The sequence below is a fragment of the Sander vitreus genome, chromosome 5 (genome assembly GCF_031162955.1).
Source record: "Sander vitreus isolate 19-12246 chromosome 5, sanVit1, whole genome shotgun sequence".
In the NCBI taxonomy this organism is placed as follows: domain Eukaryota; kingdom Metazoa; phylum Chordata; class Actinopteri; order Perciformes; family Percidae; genus Sander; species Sander vitreus.
This window is the reverse complement of record NC_135859.1, coordinates 13,222,216-13,232,500: the sequence shown is the minus strand read 5'-3', so window position 1 is coordinate 13,232,500 and position 10,285 is coordinate 13,222,216. Positions and strand designations below refer to the sequence as shown.

The 10,285-nt window shown below is 38.0% G+C and overlaps 1 protein-coding gene across 1 annotated transcript; it reads left to right on the top strand.

Annotated features, from left to right (window-relative positions):
• Window positions 1-130: 130 nt before the first annotated feature.
• On the top strand, window positions 131-8,886 carry LOC144518083 (GTPase IMAP family member 8-like). Its single transcript, XM_078250473.1, has 4 exons — window positions 131-384; window positions 1,867-1,952; window positions 3,353-3,412; window positions 4,756-8,886. Exons 2-4 carry the CDS (start codon window positions 1,931-1,933, stop codon window positions 7,170-7,172), a joined length of 2,499 nt encoding a protein of 832 aa, XP_078106599.1. The 5' UTR covers window positions 131-384; window positions 1,867-1,930; the 3' UTR covers window positions 7,173-8,886.
• The last annotated feature ends 1,399 nt before the right edge of the window (window positions 8,887-10,285 follow it).

Here is a 10,285-nt window from a genome sequence, read left to right as displayed (position 1 = left end):
TATATCATCACAATCATCATCTTTCAGTTCATATTTATTTTCATTTATGCTTTTGAACACCTCTTGTTGATTGTTGTTCAATAAAGTTTTCAATTCAATTCCATTCAATTCAGTTCAGTCCAGCAGGTGGAGCTCTAACACCAACTAGTGGAGCCGGCGGATAACCTTAACCTCCCTGTAATGAAATAAAAAATCAAGATACGATTTAGTTGACATAGACTCCGTTCATTTTTGTTTTTAAACGTGCATGTTTTGAGCTAATTTGGAGTATTTTGAAGTACATATGAATAGTTGAAAAAAAAAAAACAAGTAAAACTTTTTTAGTTAACTTTCTTTACTTTCACTTTCATCAGAGTGGAGTAATGGCGCAGCAACAATCCACTGGTGAGTAAACTACCAAACTAAATACAAACAGATGAACAAACTCCGTGTTGGTAATTAGAAAAACAAAATTGATATTGAGTGATATTATTATAATACCAAGCGTCTACAAAGTAATGCATCTGGTTGTTGATGATTGTCAGGCAGCTTACTGTAGGGCGAAGGAAGGGTGGGTCTCTTACAGGACAGCTTGTAAAACATTGCGGTTACAAAATCACAATTAGCCTAAATAAGAAAGGCTTGAATTAATATCCCTAACATTATACTGGTACACAGCAGGGTAGACTGACAGATGTTTCGGATCAATGTGGAAAAACTTTAACCGGAAATGAATGACGTGCAGACTGAATCTGCTTATTTTATTTTGAAAAAAAATAAATGTTTTAACCGTTTTTTAGAGTAACCGATATGCCTGAAGATTTGGTCAGTTTGTGATTTTAAAGATCTACAGCATTTCAATAAAGCTCTTTCTGTTTTACTGTAAAGTGACCTCCACCGCAGAGAAAACTAACGAGGGAGAAAGCCCTTATTGATGGCGTCTACTGTAGGAAAAAACTACTGAGGCTTTATACTTCTCTGTAGCCTACTGTAACCTACTAAACATATTACTGCTGCTAGCCTAAGTGATACTATAAGACTGACACATCTAAACAAGTCATGTTAAAGGGATTGTTTGTAAGAATATAATACTGATTCATATTTTGTAATTCCTTTGGAAAGCATCAGATCATTCGAGGACAGGGCCTATTCCTCAAAGTTGATTTATTAATTGTCTAATCCTGAGATCATATATTGTCTATATACTCTCTATACATGTACTCACACTCGTATTCTCTTTGTGAAGAACATCTGTGGTTGAAATGTTGTCAGTTATGTCTATTATAGAATTTTAAAAAGTGTGCAGCGTGCATGTATCTGTTTGTTTTACTAATTATTGATTATTACTCCCCAAGCCCTGCAAAGATTTTAAAAATACAGAAGTGATTGAAGAAAAGACATCTTACAGGCCTCATCAATACTTACAGGATTCATCAGTTAATCTGTACTATCATCAAGGGACAACTGATTTGTCGTGCGGGCACAAAAAGAAACATACAAATTGAAACATTAAAAAATAACGCACCAGAGAAATTATCTACCCAGTAAATACTTATAATTCAAATACATCTTCAACTGTACGTCACAATGAAAGCAGCCCATTAGGTTTTCTCCTTGTATAAAAGAATATGGAGGAAGTCAAGTCTAGATTTATATTGTAGCCTGATAACGTTCAAAGTCTGTCACACCTGGGGCTAGGATTGTGCAACAAAAACTGATATTGGACTATACAGTTCAGACACCTAAAGGCAGCAGTCAATCTTTGGCATAGATAACATAATAGCAACATAGATAACCCATGTTACTACCTGAGACAAGCACAAAAGTGTTAAAAGTGTCCTGGAGACAGGTTTCTTTTTTAACCATTTTGTTATTTTGTGTTTGAAGGGTTATAAAACCAACTGTTGGTCTCCAGCTGAGCTTCTTCTATTGTTTCCAGCATAGTGACAGTATGGCAGCTTCCGCAGCATTTGGTGAGTACAGTCAGATTTACAAAAGGAATATGCATTGACTCTATTCATTTCTTCAGAGGTACTATATTTTATGTTAAATCCCTCATAGCAGGCAAAAGGTTTTGTCTCATATGTCAGTATTTGGACCAAATCTATACCACTAGATGGAGACACAGGATTAACTATTTGATGATAGGTCTTAATCCAATACTGCCACTGCTTTCAGGTTGTAGCCTACTTTACAATCTTAAATAAAGCAATCCAACATCCCAGTACAATATTGAATTAATAAAAGTAGATATCAGTATTTTTTTCTTTTGGGTCAGTGCTCCATCTAATAGGAACACAAACTTGACAAACAGTATTTACAGTATCTATCTTTCTATCATGTTAATAGCTGTGAATTTGGAACTATCTGTCTATCTAACTAACAATATCTACAGCATCTAACAGTGTCTAGTATCTATCTCACAGTGTCTATCATGTTAATAGCTGTGAATCTGGACCTCCAGAGCGTTCTGAACAGTTAATAGTCTGGAAGTCTTTTTAACTTTAACCTTAGCTAACGTTAGCTTAGCAGCCAAGTGGAGACTGAAAACTGTCAGCAGGATCATTTGGGTTCCATCAGATTACAGAACAGTGAGATGTGATGTAGCTAAAATGGATAATCTATTATTGTGATGACAAACTCACTCTATTTACTGTCAAGATGAGTATTTTGGAAAATAATAATAAAGAGTATTGAATAAGTACGTTCAACAAAACTGCAGCTGGTAGAGTTTTTTTTAGTTAATTCTACTACCCATACTATCCACCATCTTTCACAGTGTAGTCATGTTAGGAAGGGCTAGCATCACAACCTGGGGACAGCAGCAATGATAATAGCCACCAATAACTCTTTTAATGTAAAGATATGTGAGAAATATATTCAAGGATACTTAAATACATTTTCTGGTGGAAAGTTAGACGAGGATGTCAGTCCCCCTCATAATGTCCTACCCATAGAAATAAAATGTATGTATGTTTATTCTATTGCTATGGTCATACCTCTGTGGTGTTAATATTAACCATATGGTTTAACTTAAAAGTGCAAACAAATTCTACTAAATGCTAACAGCTAAGATAAATAATGCTGATCATAGTTAACCTACCGTTATTTACACATCAGTGGAAGAGTTTGGACATTGAAACAGAATTGAAAGAATATAATGTTTTCTGTGGCACAAAGTCAAACTGTATCACATGCCTTTGAAATGATAAACACAATACATGTGTAATATATTGAACATCATTTGAATATCAATAATAATATTGCAAGTGGCTGTCATTTTCCTACTGATTCAACATTAAAACATAAATCTGAAATGTTGAGTTGACTGAGGTTTGATTTTCTGAAATGTTATTTTTCTGTTTTCTTACAGAAGGAAACATTGCGAGATATCTGAGCCACAGCAGCAGCTGTCCGATTCTTCCCCCTTCCAGTGAGTTCAACTGATCTGATTCGTTAAGTGTTATGTTAGTTATTCTTCAGTTTGTCTGGAGCTGTTGTCAGAGCAGCAACTACTTCAGCAGCTGTGCTACTAAACCCACAAAACAAAACATATTTGCAGGTGAAGCCCATAAATGAGCTCATTTTCAGATACAAATGACTATCATTATGGGCACTACATTTTTTTTTTAACCATGTATGAAATGAGGCTATGCATTGTAATGAAATCTGTTCTTTTAAAAAATTCAATTTTGTTTGTGATAGTACATAGATATTATGATCAAATCAACAACATTTTTGTGTGGTTCAAAACACACAAACATTTAGTTTAACCAGTGGGACTAGAAAATATTTTGTTATTATTTATTTATTTTAAGATTATTTTTTGGGGCTTTTCTGCCTTTAATGGACAGGACAGCTAGGTGAGAAAGGGGGGAGAGAGGGGGAAGACACGCAGGAAATCATCAGTCAGAGCCTGGTCCATAGTGACACTTAATTTCGTAGGAAAGACTTAACGGAAGAGGGAAGAGACCAAGTAGTAAGTAGGGAATTATCTACAATCCAGTTTTGGTCAAGTGAGTGTCAAAGTGTAGGCGGATATTTAAAACGGACAATTTTGCTACATTTGGAGGATTAAATGAGATGAATAAAAGTTGTAAAGTTGAATATCATCTGTGTAGCAGTGGTAGGCGATACCTTTTAAAGTGTCTTATTATCTGTCCAAGGGGATGTATACACAAGGGAAACAAAATAGGACCAATGACAGGATTTTGGGGAACAGCACAAAACAAAGTTTCAGTTGAAGAGGCATTATTGCCAACATCATCAGAGAGGTAGGAGGAGAACCACTGCAGGGCTGACCCAGAGATACACACCCACTGCCTACATCTGTTGATTAGGAAACTGTGGTTCACAGCGGCAAAAGCCGCACTGAGATGCAACAGTACCAAAAAGAAAACACTCTCCTGCATCACCATGAGTCAAAAATATAATTTGAGACTCTGAAAATAGCTGTTTCTTTTGAGTCCTCCTATGGAAGCCAGACTGATACCTGTCCAAAATTATATGCTCGTTGATTACAGTTTTATGCTGCTTAGCAACTCCTTTCTATAACTTTGGCTATTGCTATACTAGGCAACTTGGAGATAGGCCTGTAATGTAAGGCAGGCCTATCTATTTGACAACACAGCTCAGAGGTGAGTCCAAGGTCTAGATGGCTGACAGCTTTTTTGCTGGTCCACCAGTTAGAATTATGTTTCATCATAATCCTGTTAGATTGGTCTTGTATCAGGTTCAGTGCTAGTTCATCATTCTAATTCAGTGTTTTCTTTTCAGTGTCAGAGCTGAGGGTTGTTCTGCTGGGGAACAGCTGGTCTGAGAGGAGTTCAGTGGGGAACTTCATACTGAGAGAGACTAGGTTCAACACTGAGGAAGAACCAGACCACTGTCAGACAGTCAGAGGACAGTTAAAGGAGAAAGGGATAGCACTCATCAACACTCCAGATCTGCTGCATCCCAACCTCTCTGAAAACAACCTAAAAAAACATGTAGACTATGTGAGACTCTCTGATCCTGGCCCTCATGTGTTCCTGCTGGTTCTACAGCCTGAAGACTTCACTGAGAAACACAAAGTAAAGCTCTGCCGGGTCTTGAAACTCTTCGGTTATCAATCATTTGACCATTCGTTGATACTGATATCAACACCCAGAGAGGATAGTGCAGCTTTCAAAGACAAAGATGAACCAGACCAGTCATTAAAAGACATGATCAAAATGTGTAGATACAGATACTTGAAGCAGAAGAACCTTGAACTTCCAGAGCTGTTAACACGTTTAAATCAAACTGTAACGGAATACAATGGAGAGCATATGAGCTGTGATGTATTTGAGGATGCAGGTTTGATCATGACACCAACATCTGGACCCATGAAGCCAGCTTTAAACCTGGTTCTGTGTGGGAGGAGAGGAGCAGGGAAGACTTCAGCAGCCAAGGCCATTTTAGGTCAGACAGAGCTTCATTCAGTCTCCAACTCATCAGAGTGTGTTAAACATCAGGGAGAGATGTGTGGCCGTTGGGTTTCCCTGGTGGAGCTGCCTGCCTTGTATGGAGAAGGTCAGGAGGCAGTGATGGAGGAATCATTCAGGTGTATCTCCCTCTGTGATCCTGAGGGCGTCCACGCCTTCATCCTGGTCCTACCTGTGGGTCCCCTCACTGATGAAGACAAGGGAGAGTTAGAGACCATCCAGAACACTTTCAGCTCTCGAGTCAATGACTTCACCATGATTCTGTTCACTTTGGAGTCAGATCCTACAGCTCCAGCTGTCATTAAGTTTCTAAAGAAAGACAATGGCATCCAGGAGCTCTGTCAGAGCTGTGGAGGAAGATATGTTGTTCTCAACATCAAGGACCAGCAGCAGATCCCAGAGCTCTTGGATGCTGTGGAAAAAACGAGAGTTGAAGGATCCAGATGCTTCACAAAGGACGTATTCACCAAGGCTCAGATGGAGAAGGTTTCAAGACTTGAAGCTGAACTGCAGGATGTGAAACAAAAGACTGCCATAGGAGGTAATGATGAGAGTCAGAGCAGAGAGTGTCTCAGGATGGTGCTGATTGGGAAGACTGGCAGTGGGAAGAGTGCAACAGCAAACACCATTTTGGGCGAAAAGCACTTCAAACCCAGAATCACACCGAAGCCAGCGACCAAGTCTTGTAAGAAAGCAACGGGAGAGATTGATGGACAGCCAGTTGTTGTCGTGAACACCCCCGGCTTGTTCGACAAGACTTTGTCTGATGATGAAGTTCAGCAGGAGATTCAAAAATGCTTCAGCATGTTGTCTCCTGGACCTCATGTGTTCTTACTGGTGTTGCAGATCGGGAACTTTACACAAGAGGAAAAAGACTCTCTGGAACTAATCAAGAAATATTTTGGCAAGAAGTCTCAAGATTTCATCATCATTATATTCACCAGAGGAGATGATCTGGAGGATCAGTCATTTGATAGTTATGTCAAAAACTGTGATGGCTTTGTCAGTAAACTCATCTGTGACTGTGGAGGGAGATACCAGGTCTTCAACAACAAAGATGACACAAACCGCACACAAGTCAAAGAGCTGCTGACCAATATCGAGACCATGGTGAAGGAAAATGGCGGCTGCTACAACAATGAGATGTTTGACGACACAGAGGGATACATACAAATACAAGTGCAGAAGATCTTGAACGAGAAGGAAGAAGAGATGAAGAGAAAGGATGAGGACCTCCGGAGAAAACACGAGGAAGACTTGAAAACACTGAAAAGGAAAATCAAAGAAGAGGAGAGGAAACTGAGAGAAAAACAGCTACAGGAAAAAGACGAATGCATCAACAAGGAGCGTGAGAAGAGAAAGAAAGAACGGGAGGAAGAGGAGAGGAGTCGCAGAAAACAAGAAGAAACTATGCGACAGGAATGGAAAAGAAAATTGGAAGCTTCAGAGAAAACAGTTCAGTTAGAAAGAGAGCAAAAAGAAAATGCTGAGAGGAAGCTGGAGCTGTTTAGAAAAGAGACGAAGAGAGATCGAGATGCCTGGGATAAGGAAAGAAAGGAGACCTGGGAACGAATACGTCAAGAGGATAAACAAAGCCTAGAGGAGGGGAAAACCAGCTTCAGGAAGCTCCAAGAAGAGTACCATCATAAGAGAAGAAAATGGACATTTTCTGTGGTTGTACTGCTGTTGTTTCTGTTGTTTCTATTATGTTATATATTTCTGAGTTAGAAACACACAAACTGCAGACAGCCCCATGACAAAGGTGGCAGGTTTACATTTATTGACTACACTACAGATCAATGTCTCCATCTTCAGATTACACAAAGTTATTCAGGAAAAAATAAAATCGACACACAGGGAAAAGACATTATTACAGCCATATGACTCACGACAACAAAAAAACAAAAAGTAGTCTGTTGAAGTGTGTAGAAATGGGAACTTCTGACTAAAAATCAAATGACATGGCTACTAATCCAGTTCTCTGGATGTTTTGTAGGTTTTCTCAAACCCCAGTTCACTATGTGACAGTAAAGCCGTTTTCTCATATGAACTCTGGACAATGTCTTGAGTTTTCCTTTTACACATGTAGCACCCAACAGGAGATTTTTCCTTTGAGGCGCGTTCTTACTTACTGTAAATAATCTGTTTGATCTAGGCCAGGGATGGCGCCTGGGTAGTTCCGTTCCTTACATTTTTTGACAATTTTGGCGTTGGCCCTTACTGACAGAACTTCCCGAATCTTGTTGTCTCTCCATTGAGACATTTACGTTGGCGTCTTCATGTAAATCACTCTTCTTCTTCACCCTCAGACAGGGTTCAAAGTTAGCACCATCTACACACCAAATGCTGGTGGCTGGTAGATTTGCTTCACTTACTAGTTTACTGGAAGCACTGACTATAATCAAAATTCAAAAAAATACTCCCTCAAGCTACTGCAAACTGTCTTTTTTAGCTAGTTAGCTACCAAACTAGTCACAAGCCATCCAAATGTAAGGTGGATTTGTTTTAAATTACGAAACATGGCAAAACCGAATAGTCCAGTTTAAAGACAGGACTCTTAATATGCAGCTTTTGTTGGTCATTAAATCTTTTAAAATTGTCAGCTAACTGCCTTTTTTTTCTATGTCTGCATACTACATATGCATAAATAAAAGTTTTAAAGTTATTTGATGGAGCTAGGCTAACAGTTTCCCCTTGCTTCCAGTCTTTGTGCTAAGCTAGCTATTATATCGCTGAAATAAATCTGTATTGAACAGACTGTAATTAGACTTGAAAGCTGTGCAAATAAGATAATTTACTAAAATGTCAGATAAGTCCTCCTAAGTGAGTTGTTAGACGTTTGGCTAATCCACTGTGTATTTATGAAGTCTGTTATATTGTAACTTATCTTTGATTGTTCCTTTTAAACACATTCATTTACAAATTCCTATATTTATAGATATTGTCACCTTGAATAGTAATACTTGTTTAAAGCTGGAACATGCTTCTCTTGGCTGCATGTTAATGAAAATCACAGGGATTGTTTGGAGACATTGTTGCTGGAATTAACCCATGTCCTTACCTGTTTTGTACAGCACAAGTATATAATATATACATATAATATATACATTTTAAAAATGAATTATATATTATATAATGCTTTTTTTTTCACTTTAATGAGGGATCCAAGCAGCACATGAGTATCACCTTTGGTTGTGTTCGATTGTTCCCAATGGAAAATGAGGCTGTACAGAGTTCACTAAATAGATGCGTGTGTTATTCAGCGCTGGAGAAAGCATTCAGATCCTTTACTTCAGTAAAAGTACTAATACCACACTGTACAAGTACTATGTTAACTAAAAGCCCTTCATTGAAAATGTTCTTCTGTTCTTCAGTAAGAGTATGTAAGTATAATCATGAAATCGAGTTAAAGTATTACAAATATAAAGATGTCCCCTGTGAATGTTGTGTGTTCTTAACGTACTGTGAATGGTTTCGTGTCATGCTACTTTACTGGTGTTGGTCTCCCCCTATGAGACTGTTGTGAGCTCATGTAAGTTTTACCAAAAAGTTGTGTCACTGTTCTATAATGGGCTCTTATGTTTGACACCTTCACAGTTCTGATAAAACGCACTTTCTATAATTTTTTCTAGGTGAAATGTGTATATAATTGAATATAAAAATTGACCAACTATTTACATCAAAATCAATCTACGTGTTCAAATAGTCCTTGTTATTGTGTAAAAGGAAATGTGCTACACATCCATATTTTAAGTCAGTAAGAGACATTGCGAGTAGTGGTAGTAGGCAGTTGTTATCCTGTGAAAATGACAGCCTTATTTGAGTTTTTTTCCTTACACTCGGATTGTCTAGAATGTGGACAGTCGGGTTTGATGTCAGGATTGTGATATGCATTAGTGAAGGCAGCAGGTTATCACTGATGTCCTGGGCCCACATTGTGCAGCTTTAAATGAGAATAGGTGAGTTTCACTCAGACAAATGCAAACCAGATGGTGGTGATGAAGAAGAGGAGGAAGGCCTGAACAGACCAGTTAGCTGAAGACATTCACTTGAAACTGTCTGTTTTTAAACTTGTTGGCTCAAAATGTATAAAGAGAAACTAGATGTTTCTATGGATCTGTCTTAAATATGAAATTGAATAGTGAATAGTGAATTAGAGTGCACGAATACATAAAGTTATTTGAAGTTTTGACATGTCAGGTCAATACTACATTTATTGCAGGTTTAGCAAGAACAACTTGTACAATTTTTAAAATAATTAGTGTGATGTGCATCCTGGCTGCCAATTTACAACTGATCCATTGGCAGGCCTGAGTAGTTTGGCACAACAGCTCCTGCAGTCCATTAGTTGGTGTAAAGCTGCCTCACTGTCTTTATGCAGGTGTCTGTCCAGATGATCATACTGTATGACCTCACACATAAAAAGATTACATGAAATGTTTCTGCTACCATTATCCTTAATGGAAGAACTGGTTTTGTCCTTAAAGACCAAAAACTTATTTTGATGGTTCATGGGTAGTAATCATACTCTAATACAATAATTGAATTAATTACTTCAGGTATGACATTTCTATTTTAATGTTTTCTTAGGTATTTGTTGCATCTTTTGTTAGCAGTCTTGCATCAAGAAGCATCAGCTGGCGTCAAATCAGGGATGTTGCAGTAACAGTGACAGTGACATTATAAACCTCTTGGCTCTGGGGCATGTTTAGACAAATTAGTGAAGGTGAAAGAAATCTTTAGAAATGGCAAAATACATCAAAATATCAAAGTATGCAGGTGGAAAAGGGTGTGACCAAATCCACAGATGATGTATTTGGAACACAGGATGGAAAATATAA